Source organism: Anolis sagrei, chromosome 2 (assembly GCF_037176765.1).
Source record: "Anolis sagrei isolate rAnoSag1 chromosome 2, rAnoSag1.mat, whole genome shotgun sequence".
Lineage (NCBI taxonomy): Eukaryota > Metazoa > Chordata > Lepidosauria > Squamata > Dactyloidae > Anolis > Anolis sagrei.
In genome coordinates, this window is record NC_090022.1 from 165,889,949 (window position 1) to 165,903,651 (window position 13,703).

At 38.4% G+C, this 13,703-nt stretch overlaps 1 protein-coding gene across 2 annotated transcripts in view; it reads left to right on the plus strand.

Moving 5' to 3' along the window:
• GSK3B (glycogen synthase kinase 3 beta) overlaps nucleotides 1–13,703 on the plus strand; it is an 89,408-nt gene that overhangs the window by 17,573 nt on the left and 58,132 nt on the right. For both annotated transcript variants that reach the window (XM_060763396.2, XM_060763397.2), the window contains exon 2: nucleotides 8,507–8,700. In XM_060763396.2, coding sequence (XP_060619379.1) covers nucleotides 8,507–8,700 — 194 coding nt within the window. The remainder of the gene's footprint in view (nucleotides 1–8,506; nucleotides 8,701–13,703) is intronic.

The following is a 13,703-nucleotide window of genomic DNA, read 5'->3' on the forward strand; positions in this document are numbered from 1 at the left end:
CTACAGTTTTCCCCTTCTAAAATGTTCCAGCCTAAACTTTGCTCATAATGTAATTTTGTTTTGATGACACTATTGTGGAAGAAAAAGTTATTAAAATAAGAGCTGTGCATATGTTCCATTTGGTAGGCCATCACAGCTTTGTGGGTGCTTTGGCAGCCCAACATAAATTGTTTAATGATCTGCTGGAAAAAAAGTTTGAGAGCTATTGATTTATAAATCAAGCAAGAGTAAAGCTAACTATAATCAGGCATTTAAAATCTACTTTATCTGGAATGGTAACAAGCAAAGTTTCACACAAGGTCAGGAAATATCTGAGGACTGTCATTTAATGGCAGTGAGGGCTGTCAAGGGCTCTTCTACATGCTTACTATTGTAAATGCTTTTAAGGACAAGCACCTTGTGTCTAGTACTAGAAAGAGGTAAAATTAATTAGGTGGGGTTTTCTGCACAGATGACTTAAACTGTTAGCGATCTGTTGGATAAAGAAGCACACAGTTTCATGGTATGTGAAAGACATATAAAATTTAAGCCATTTCATACTGCTTCATAAGGTTTAGATACCGTATATACCTGCCCAGTAGTAATCTGTGATACTATTGTAGCTTTTATTTGAGTGTTGACACATGTTGGCTAGTAGACACAGATGTTTGGATTTCTTATGTCCTGTTCAACAAAGGCAAAATACAGGGTAAGGCGGCATAACTTCCTTTTTTTCAAAACTTAATAAAACCCATTGTATGAATCAGATTTTTTTTTTAAAAAAATTAATAATGTAGGCGCATACCTAAAGTTTGTTTTACGTAGTTTTGAAGATCAAATTAGGTAGGTGACGTCCCCCATTCTCCATTCTCCATACACCGAGTAAACTGATTTCTGGCGTTTGTCATGACTCTTGCCAGCATAGCAGGCGTTATGTTGGCAATTTCTTCCTGGATGTTGGTCTTCAAATCTTGTAGGGTTCTTGGATGGGTCACATAAACACGGGATTTTAAAAAATGCCATAGGAAAAAAATCACAAGGGGCCAAATCTGGAGAGCGGGCCGGCCACTCCAAATCCGCTCGAAAAGTAGGCCTCAATGGCAAAAGCACACTCCTCACTGTTCCAACGCATGATGGCGACTGAACTGTGTCAGGACAAAACTTTATATTCCCGCCTCTTGAATGAGACCACTAGCGTTCTGCTACGTCTTCAACCAACTGAATGGCGCACATTTTAAAAAAGGAATTTATGCTGCCTCACCCTGTATATGCTATTCTGTCAAGCTTTCACTTTTTTTTCTTCTTCACAAGGTTTTGCTTCCCATATATTCTCTTCATAACTATCAATTTCCATGTAATACGAGTGATAATGGTGAAGCTAGGGAATTGTCTTCTTCTGTGCTGACCTTTTTGTATGCCTGAATAGGTATCGTGCTCACCACTTGCACATATCAGTTGTGCTTTTGCACAGAACTATGATCAGAGTTTTCTAGTAATTCACTAAGGTTGGTAGGAAGTCTGCCCTCTTCCTAGTGTGCATATTCAAGGAGTTGCAGATTCTAACTTTCTACTGCTTTTGTTTTAATTATCATGGTATCAGCTTTATCTAGCAGAGTTGAAAGTATAAATTACACCATCTTCTGTATTTGTCTTATTTTCATTTTCCTGTGATTCCTTTGTACCACAGGGCTCTCCATTGCTTCTGTGGCTTTGTAAACTTCAGATTGAAAATGTTGAATTTGTGGTTTAGATTATGTCTTCATTTGGATGAAGACTTGCTGCAGATCTGTGCCCACATTATCAGAAAATCATTACACGTGCTTCTTGGTTTGGAAAAGCTCTTCCTTGTACCATTTGTTTTATAGTAGCAGGAAATTATTGATCTGAATAATTTGTGCTCACATTAACTCAGTAGATAGTTTTGCTCATCTGTCTGTTGGTAAGGTGCAGACTCTTGAGGGATTAAACTTCAAAGAAGAGGCTAGTACTAATCCTACTGTGTCAATATCTGATGGAGGCTACTAGGTCTGTTCTGTATACCTTCCATTACAGAACCATTCAGTAATAGTTCTTTTTGTTATGTGAGCCTTACATAAATTTTTTTGGCCCTATGCAGAGATCTTATTCGTAACTTTCTAAAGCTGAGCAGCTTGGTGGATACCCCTATTTAGCTATCTTTGCCTCAATTTCTATCCATTGAAAGATAGATACATTTGTAATAGCTATTTTTTTGCTCTTTAACCATTTCATTTTTCCTATATTCTGATTTCTGTTAATTTCACTATTAATATTACAACAAATCTATATATATACATTGTTCCTCGTCCCTCCCCCTTCTTTCTCCAAGAACTCTTCATCATAGTTACTTTTTCCTCTTTTTCCTAAAGCTTTGTATCATTTTCTCTCTCCGATACACTCAGAATGTTTGGTGTTTCCCTCTCTCTTTGAACCTTAGAAGAGAGGGGTGTTAGAATAGCTCAGACCCAGTTCTTTAACTATTAGGAAATGTAGTTATTATTTCTGTAAATAAACCTTTTGTGATTTTTAAAGATTGTATTCTGCATCTTTGCCTGCCTAAGCTCTTAATTCTTTACAGCCACATCACACAGCGCCTCACACTCTGCTTGCTTGTGAGCTGGTTGCTCAACTTTTAGTTTGTATTTTGGATGCTCAGCTTTTTGGGGGGAGTTTTCACTAACAAAAGCCTAACACCAGCTTGTCAATATCTCCCTTAAATTGTGGTGCCCAGAATTGGACACAGTATTCTAGGAGAGCGCTGACGAAAGCAGAAGGGCACAGTTATTTCCCTTGATCTAGACCAGTGGTGCTCAACCTGTGGGTCACCAGATGTTTTGGCCTTCAGCTCCCAGAAATCCTAACAGCTGGTAAACTGGCTGGGATTTCTGGGAGTTCTAGGCCCAAACACCTGGGGACCCACAGATTGAGAACCATTGATCTAGACACGATAATCCTTTGGATCCAGTCCGAAAGCTCATTGGCTCTTTTAGCTGCTGCATCACATTGTTGGCTCATGTTGTCCACTAAGACTCTAAGATCTTTTTCACATGGAGTGTTGTTGAGCCAGGTGTCACCCATCATGTATTTCTGCATTTCAATTTTTCTGCCTAAGTGTAGCATTTTATATTTCTTGTTAAAATTCATTTTATTAGTTTTGGCCCAGCTATCTAATCCGTTAAGATCATTTTGAATTCTGATCCTGTCTTCTGAAGTATTAGCTCTCCCTCCCAATTAGGTGTCATCTGCAAACTTGAGAAGCCCACCCTTCTAAACCTTCAAGTCATTTCTGTTGCCCTGGAGTCTAGGACTCGGATCAGTGGGTTCAAATTACAGGAAAGGAGATTCCACCTGAACATTAGGAAAAACTTTCTGTTCGTAAGAGCTGTTCAGCAGTGGAACTTCCTGCCTTGGAGTATGGTGGAATCTCCTTCCTTGGAGGCTTTCAGAAGCCGGATGGTCATTTGTCAGGGGTACTTTGGTTGTGCTTTTCCTGCATGACAGGGGATTGGACTGGATTACCTGTAAGGTCTCTTCCAGCTCTATTCTTTTATCTCTTTTCTTCTGTCAGCTTTATTGGCATTGTCACAGGCAATAGTGAAACCATTTCAACCACTTACTATTGTGAATGACAGGCTTCTCACTTTCAACATAGTCTTTCTACTAGTACTAGTACAAGTATAAAGTGAACTGGCTGCGCTTAGATGTGATTAACCAATTGTCATTTTCCATCATAATAAATGTGTCTATGACCAGATATCTCCTTGCCTAATTTCATACACTCATACAGTTGGAAGAGACCATGAATGTTATATCGTCAAATCAAAGCAGATGGCCATCCAGTCTCTTTCCAAAGAAGGTGATACCACACTCCAAAGGCAGTATATTCCACTGTCGAACAATTCTCATTATCTAGTTTTCTGCAGTTTGAATCTGTCATCCTGTGTCTTAGTCTCTAGAGCAGTAGAAACAAGCAATATGACATCCTTTAAAATACTTAAACATTCTATCATGTCTCCTCTTAATCGTCTCTTCTTCAAACATACTCTAAAGCGCTCTTCATAACTCTTAGTTTCTGATCTTTCTTGTCACATGAAAATGACAGTCCATAGAGCTTACTAGTAGGTCTTATTAGGATCTAGCTTTGGTTTGTTCGTCTTCATCCAGACCACTGCAGCATCCTGCCATTGCCCCAGCATCTGCACAGCCATAGTTGACTCCAGTCATGTTACTTTCTGCATAAACTATGCTGTTAAATGTATGTAATATAGCAAATGAGCCTAAATGTGCACACTAATATCTACAATGCATTTAACGCTCCTTTTGACATACAAATGTCACTAAAGTTTATTTTCCAGTTTTTCCCAAAATCCTGTTTTTCCTGCTCTGAATAACTGAAAAAACACACCCACCAAGTCTCTTGATGTGTGTTCAAGAACATTGTCAGACTGATACTGAAAGGAAAAGATACTTGTATTGTGCAGAGTTGGAATGAGAATTGTGAGGCCTTCTAAAGGTTGTTGGACTGTTAACTCCCAACCGTTAACAGAAGAACGGCCTGCCTCAGGGGAGCGTGCTTGCCCCATCCATGTTCAACATCTACACAAATGACCAGCCACTGCCAGAAGGGACAGAGAGTTTCATCTACGCTTATGATCGTGCCATTACTGCTCAAGCAGGGAGCTTTGAGATGGTTGAACAGAAGCTCTCTGAAGCTCTAGGTGCTCTTACTGCCTATTACAGGGAAAACCAACTGATCCCCAACCCATCTAAAACACAGACATGTGCCTTTCATCTCAAGAACAGACAAGCATCCCGAGCTCTGAAGATCACCTGGGAAGGAATCCCACTGGAGCATTGCAGCGCACCCAAATATCTGGGAGTCACTCTGGACCGTGCTCTTACCTACAAGAAGCACTGCCTGAACATCAAGCAAAAAGTGGGTGCTAGAAACAATATCATACGAAAGCTGACTGGCACAACCTGGAGATCACAACCAGATACAGTGAAGACATCTGCCCTTGCGCTGTGCTACTCTGCTGCTGAGTATGCATGCCCAGTGTGGAACACATCTCACCACACTAAAGCAGTGGATGTGGCTCTTAATGAGACATGCTGCATTATCACAGGGTGTCTGCGCCCTACACCACTGGAAAAATTACACTGTCTAGCCGGTATTGCACCACCTGACATCCGCCGGGAAGTAGCAGTCAATAGTGAAAGGACCAAGGCAGAGACATCTCCAGCCCATCCCCTGTTTGGGTATCAGCCAGCACATCAACGACTGAAATCTAGAAATAGTTTTCTAAGATCTACAGAGACACTCACTGGAACACCTCAGCAAGCGAGAGTCCAAAAGTGGCAGGCCCAAACCCAGTACCTCAACCAATGGCTGATACCCAATGAGAGACTCCCCCCTGGGCACACAGAGGACTGGGCGACCTGGAAGGCACTGAACAGACTGCGCTCTGGCACCACGAGATGCAGAGCCAACCTTCAGAAACGGGGCTACAAAGTGGAATCCTCGACATGCGAGTGTGGAGAGGAGCAAACCACTGACCACCTGCTGCAATGCACCCTGAGCCCTGCCACAAGCACAAGGAAGGACCTTCTTGCAGCAACACCAGAGGCACTCCAAGTGGCCAGATACTGGTCAAAGGACATTTAATCAACCCTCATACTCACAAATTTTGTAATCTGCTTGTTTGCTTTGCTCTGTTAGAAATGTAATGTAATTTGACTGGTTGTTCTGACACGACAAATAAATAAATAACTCCCAACCCTTTTCACCATTGGTCATACTGACCAGGACTGCTGGCATTTGCAGTTCAACAGCATCTGGGAGATTCCATGGTTCCAGTTCCTGATATAAAGATACTTTCAACAGTTATCTACCTGATGATTCCCAAAACAGTTGTGCTTAAGCTGTTACATTCATTCACATTAAAAAATCTCCTACGCCAGGATATTCACACTGCCTTCAGACATACTAGAACACTTTCATTCCAGTGAGTCAGCAGCACCCACCCAGCCCAGTTTCTCTCAATTCTGTTTGATCTCCAGATATACGTATTTTGGAGTTGAGGTACAGTTTACATTAACTATTCACAAAATTCAAAAAGTCCCAAAGACCATATCTTTTAACCTACCACCCAAACAAAAGAATCTATCTACAAGTCAGGCCCTATATCCCAAGATCTGACCCCAGGTTTTCTGTTTATCCCAGATTATCTGGCAGTGCGGACAAATATAATCCAGTTTGAATAAGAAAATCTGGGATCAGAGCCTGGGAAACCTGTTTTCTTCAGAAAACAATCTTTTTGGTAAAGAAAATATATGTGTTAAATAGCAATTATTTTGTAATAGCAATGTATATGGCTCGTTTCATTGAATTTGATTTTACTGCTCTGTAATACTGTATTTTAAAAGGCTGCATCTAAATATTACAATAACAAAAGTGACAAACAAATAAATACGTTTTAATGCAAAAATGATAAAATGCTTGATTTGTCCACTAGTGTGAAGAGATAATGTTGATTATGACCTGAGTTTGGTTCTCTGATCCTGCTCTAGATACTGTACACACTTGTTGCGATCTCATTTCATTCTGATGATTGTCTAAATGTAACAATAACTCCCTTTATTACCTATAGTAGCATTGAAGTTAACAAGTGGAAGTGACTTTTATTTAGGTATTTGTTTGAGATTACACTCAGTTGACATAATGAAAGATAACTGCAAAGATGTACTGTGGGGTACTCAGTTTGCATGGTAAATTTAGAAAGAAAGTCTTTAACTAATGTGAACTAATACTGTATGATGTGATGTCTTAGTTTAGTGGCCAGTATACATAGCAGAAATATGTGTTTGTAAAGTGAAATAGTTGGGAAATAGTTGGCTCAATATGAGCCTAAGGTGCTAAATAATACAGCATCTCAACACAGGGTTGGAATGGATGGCCTGTATGGTGTCATCCAATTCTGTGATTCTTTGAAATAGAGAGTACATATTGCATTAGAGAATTGTCTCCTCTCTTTTTCCTTTTACCTATAAAATGTCTTGCTGGATTTGGTACCCGATACCGACTCTAAAACACAATGGCCTTTAAATGGTCTGTGCCAGATGTAGAAATGTGTAGCTTTTAATTTAAGAGATTAATCTTTTCTTTCCTGCAGTAATGATATGCAAGAGTTAGTTATGGATGATTTAGATTTATTTATGACTGCTTAACAATACTAAAGTATTATACCTTTAGCCTCTGAGACAATACATTTTTTTTGTATTTTCCGATTTGTGCAATTCTCACAGAAGTCTTGGGTTTGAGTCCAATTTTTTCAGTGTGAATTTGTATTCCACTTGGATAGCTGGAATTAGGAGAATTCTTTTTCTTACGAACCACATTTTATTTTCATCATAGACATTCTCTTTTGGTGGGTAGATCTCAGAGCAGATATGATTGATGATCTCAGTCGCTCAAATGAATACTCTAGGAAGAATCCTTTTTTCTTGATTCATGTACTATAAACTTACAATATATAATAAAGTATACTATAAAACGAACTTCATGTTGTCACTCAGAAGATCATTTTGCTGTTTATTGCTGGCTGGTATGTCATGTAGTTCATAAGTTCCTCATCCTCTCAGAGAATTATGATTACATGAAAAAAATTACAATGAAATCTATGTGGTTGAAAATGCTGTAATAACAAAGTAATATGGGAATGAATCTTTATATTCTGTTAATGCCTTCCAGTATATATTTTAGAAGAATCTGGTGAAACCATCTCTGAATATTCCTTGCCTAAGAAAGCCCTACAAAATTCATGTGTTTGCCATAAGTCAGCAGGTGACATGAAGGCACATGTATACAGTTCCTAGTTCGTTATGTAGACCCTTTACTGTTCACACCAGAAGTGACTTGCAGTTTCTCAATGTCGCTCTTGACACAGAAAAAAAAACTGTTCAGTGTTCCATTGCTCCATTTTTATGCAATTTTAATGGAGTTCTTCCAGATATTTTCATAATTACCTGGTGGAAAACAGTGTATAAGAGTGCAATCTGAAATTTTTACTGTATTTAGAGGCGATACTTTTAGAACCAGGTACAGATAAATTTGTGAAGATGACTTTTAAAAAGAGCATGTGCTGTGCGACTCTTGCTCTCTGTGTTTAGATGGTCAAAACCCTTATGTATGCAATAATTCACTGGAAACCTCTTCTAACACTTTGCCTTGGTAGTGAGGGTCAAATAGTAAAGATCTAATTCAGTATGTCTAGTAAAATACTTAGATCAAGCCTTGTGAAAACTAAATTAATAGTGATTTGTACAAATAAGTTAAGCTGATTTTAATTAACTGATGAAAAGTTGTGTTGAAATTGTGGATCAGGTTACTAACACACTATTCCACGTAATATTCTTTCCCATGTGGATCGCATATTAAACTATAGCTTATATATTCTTCTTTTCTGTCCTGAATTTATTTTTGCTAACTACTTTGTTTTTGATGTTTTAGGAGACAAAGATGGCAGCAAAGTGACCACAGTAGTAGCTACTCCTGGACAGGGTCCGGACAGGCCTCAAGAAGTTAGTTACACAGACACCAAAGTGATTGGAAATGGATCTTTTGGTGTTGTGTATCAAGCCAAACTCTGTGATTCGGGAGAGTTGGTTGCTATTAAGAAAGTTCTACAAGACAAGAGATTTAAGGTGAGAAAAGCAAGTATGTTGTTAAATTCGTCTGGCTCATTTTTTTAAAGAAACCTTTATTTTGCATTGGTAGTCTAGTACAACAACTGTAATTTTATATCAGATAGTCAGGACCAAAGTCTGACTTTAGATTGTAAACTTTTCCTGTGACACAGTACTTTGCCAATTATGATAATTTATTAACTATAATATAATAATAATAATTATTTGTATTCCGCTCTGTCATTCAGTGCTGTTATACAATTAACAAGACAGACAATTCATAAACAAAGGTAAAGGCTTTCCCCATCTTTTCCCATTTTTGGCATCTGGGGGCTGTATTCGACTCCAGCCATTGGGGCGGGGGAGGGAGGTGCTGTTACTACACCTTCCATGCCGAGGAGCTTTGTCATCCGTAGACGTCCTCCCAATCAAATCTCCAACATTCTAATTTGTTTTTCATTGCTGGAGAGAAGATGAAAGGCTCTAAGGAAGGGATTTTACATCTCTTATTTTGTAATGATCAGATCACATCCTAGAAAGTCTGTACTTTATAACTATTTCTTTCTCCAAGGGTGATAACCTTTTTACAGTAGTTTGCCCCAGAAAGTAATGGATTTTAGTTGCTTCTGAGGATTTTCCCAACTACTCTGGTTGGTGATGCTATCAAAGCCCTGATTACTCAGTTTTACAGAGAAATGCTATGAGCAAATAACAGGATTGCGCCTAAGTGTCACCTTCTGCTTTTTAGAGCTCATTCAGCAGTCTCTTATATATCTTACTTTATGCAGCAAAGGGAGGTAGAGATGGCTGGAGCACGGATGGAAGAAACTCATCTTGAATTTCTTCAAATATTATAAAAGTACATTATTAATTATATTCTGTGGCAATGATGGAAGTATAGAATCGATTTTCCCTAGTTGTAACTGCTCAATGTCATCACTTGAAATAGAAAAATTATTTCAGTGTTTCTGAATCCTTTGAGTTATGGCTTGATTGAATGTGGTAGAACCTTTGGAGATGCATGCTGTAACTTGCTTGGCAAGACCTGTTGAAGACAGTTTTCGTATCTATCACAAATTAAATTAGACCATAAGATTCGCTTAAGCAGTTTTCTCATAGATTTTTCTGTAGTTCTTTTTTATTAAAGTTTTCACTGAATTATTTCATATACAACACCCTATAGTATATTAAACTAGAAAACAATCAGAATAATGGTTAAAATAACCTTAAGATCTGATACAGCACCAATATACTTTGGGTATACCTATGTTAATTTAATAGTTAGAAGGCTGATGACAGGTTAGATATCATAAGGCTTTCAGGAGGAGTCATGATAAGAGTCTTAACTATCATAAAGCATGAAAATTTTGACCATAGTATATCTCATGGGATTGTCATACCCAGAGATTTGTAGACCTTTGTGTTCCCAATGGTGTGATTCCTTGTGATCTCTGTTAATCACACAAACAGGTTATCCTGTGCAGAGCACTATCTGGAATCTTCCAGAGCTCTAAAGATGCATTTTGTCAGAAGCCCTACCTACCCTCTAACTTTCACATTCTCCTAAACCTCAGTTCCTTTTTATCTGTTGCTGCAACACCAAATAATCCTCTGAAGTTTCTTTTTATTCAGCTTCATTTTTTTGAAACTTCAGTTGTTCCTCCTGGATGTTCTATCTTCAGTTTGTCTTGATGGTTATTTAGACTCTTTAATTAATCTACAGTTTTGCTAGTTCCTCATATCTTCAGATTGGAATTGCTCTTGGACCATTCATTGCCTCATCTGTTACCTTCATAAGCTTTCTTTGTGAGACTTTCTTCTGACCTTGACACTCCTGTAGAATCTGAGACTCATCATATGAGTGATCACACTCGTATCCATGTCATAGCAAGGGTTCATTGGTTCTCATCTGCACTCTTGACTTCAAGCAGCTGTACAATAGGTGCCCTGCTCTTCTGAAGGCTAACCTTTGTTGCGTGAATGACAAGATGATATTTGTCAGAGATGCCATTCAAACTTAGGGGCAGATCACTGAATTAGGGTGGTGGCAGCTTTGATTTCATTCTGATATGTCATATGTAGAGCTGCTATTTGATTGTGACCACTAATGTTCGTATTTGGCAAAATTTGGACAATAGGGCTCCATTAGATTCTACAAGGGGAGGTATGACTGCTTCCTTCTATGGTTGGTAGCTTTCTAGTCACCCATTTATGTGATTCCCAGAGGTCATGAAGAAGTAGGATAGGTTACTTGCTTGTAGCTGTGTTTCTTCGAGTGATCATCTGTGAAATCACACAACCCTACAGATCCTTTCCTTTCCATGTCCTAACTTTCTTTAGATCCTTGATTGTTGCTTGGGTAGCTGTGGAACTTTGGCTTAGGAGGGAATAATGAGGGTGTGGCACCCAGAGGGTTGGCAGGACTTCTGCCAAAATCTAGCTTTACAGCTTTAGAAGATTTTGTATGGTACTCTGCAGATGCTCAGCGTAATGCATTTATGTGATTTTTCAGATGACCGTTTAACGTATTTGTTGATTTTATTGTATGTATTTTTGTGGCAGTTATTGCCTTATGTAAAGCCACTCCTTTCAGGGTGAGAAGGACAGGGTATAAATGTGGTAAATAAAAGAAAGAAAGAAAGACAGACAGACAGACAATTAAACTTGTCCTTATAACCTGTGCAATCGATTTTCCTGTTTTTAATTCTTTATCTCTTACTTTTACTTTGGATGTTTTATTAAATTGCTTGTTTTTGTGTTTTGTATTTTATCAAACTTTAATATAATGAAAAGTATACTATTTGAAATGTAAGTAAATTAACAAGCAATTCCAAGGGGGAAAATGTGTTAGTGATGTGCTTATGTAAACATTTCTTGAGAAGAACTCCAATAGAAGTAGACACAAAAGAGTCACATGCCATTGCTTGCTTTAGGCTTGAATCTTATGTAGTTTGAAATTGCCTCAAGGTTTATCAGGTAGTTTGCAACTTTTTGGTGTGAGGAGTACTTGGAGAAAGCATTGTGACATGACTATCTTGTGGTTAGTCCTTTTGGTGTTGCTGAAAGACAATTCTCTGAAGCAATAGAAGGTTGTTTAGGCAAGCAGAGAAGATGATCTGGTTTAATGTGAACTTATAGAAAAATGAGAAGTTAGTTAAGTTGGGGGGCCGTTAATGCCAGATTTATTGAGGAGAAAAAGATGGCTTATTTTACGACTATTTGCTGCATATAAAATTCTGCTTTGCCAAAATTTTCTATATTTGTTTTGCATTTTTATTTATTTATTTACTTTGCTTATATACCGCTGTATCTCAAGCCCGAAGGCGACTTACAGCGGTTCACAAACAGTAAAAACAGTAGAAACAGCAGTGGTTCCATACAACATATAACAATTGACTTAACACATTATCCATAAATTACCGATAGCAATGACAATGCACAATTATTACAAAAAACAACCGTACCCAATCTTCTCATCATCCAAGCGTAGTCCAGGTTCGTTGTCCATTGTTCCATTCCTATGTTCCATTACCTCTGGTATGTTGGTAGGCAAGTGAGAAATAGGTTGTATTTATGAACCTCTTTCTGCAACAAAAGTAATGAGGCAGTAATTGGTCAAAATGATAAATTAAGAGTTCTTGTGTTGTGTTTGAGAGTAAGGTACAAAACACTAACAGATGGTAATACTCCCAGCTCCTTCAAGGTCAATCCAGTCACTTCAAGGATGCCATCCATCCATCTTGTCCTTGGTCAGCCCCTCTTCCTTTTTCCTTCCACTTTCCCCAGCATAATTGTCTTCTCTAAGCTTTCCTGTCTCCTCATGATGTGGCCAAAGTACTTCAATTTTGTCTCTAATATCCTTCCCTCCAATGACCAGTTGGGCTTTATTTCCTGAAGTGTGGACTGGTTGGATCTTCTCACTGTCCAAGGCACTCTCAGAACTTTCCTCCAGCACCACAGTTCAAAAGCATCTATCTTCCTTCGCTCAGCCTTCCCTAAGGTCCAGCTCTCACATCCATAGGTTACTATGGGGAATACCATTGCTTTAACTATGCGGATCTTGGTTGCCAGTGTGATGTCTCTACTTTTCACTATCATATCGAGATTGGACATTGCTCTCCTCCCAAGAAGTAAGCGTCTCCTGATTTCCTGGCTACAGTCTGCATCTGCAGTAATCTTTGCTCCTAGAAATACAAAGTCTGTCACTGCCTCTACATTTCCCCCGTCAATTTCCCAGTTGTCAATCATTCTTGTTGCCATAATCTTTGTTTTTTTATGTTTAACTGCAACCATGTTTTTGCGCTTTCTTCTTTCACCTTGATTAGAAGGCTCCCCAGCTCCTCCTCGCTTTCGGCCATCAAAGTGGTATCATCTGCATATCTAAAGTTGTTAATGTTTCTTCCAGAAATTTTTACCCCAGCCTTGCATTTGTCAAGCCCTGCACATCGCATGATGTGTTCTGCATACAAGTTGAATAGGTTGGATGAGAGTATACAACCCTGCCTTACGCCTTTCCCAATCTTGAACCAGTCTGTTGTTCCATGGTCAGTTCTGACTGTTGCTACTTGGTCCTTATACAGATTCCTCAGGAGAGAGACAAATTGTTGTAGCACTTCAAAATTATACATGTTGTAAAGAAATTACAAAACAAGATATTTTAGTTCATATCATTCATATCCCGCTCATTTCTTCAATTTAAGCATGATCACTTTAATTTAAGTCATTTTATTCAAATAAAGCCAATCAATATTATATGATTTTTCTTATGGATTCTATTTCTTGTCCCAATGCATGGCTTTTGTGTATGTGTGCATGTATACACACACACACATATATAAACACAAAAGTCTGTCATAAATCACAGTGACATGCAAAATCAGTAAGGACTGTGAGCAAGAATCCACTGTAGAATTCCAAGAAAAATTGTTCCTAAACAAGAAACTGTCAAATTAACTCAAATTTATTGAGGAATTGAGAAAAATGAGAAAGGACTTTTATCAGCTTTATATGAAACAGATACA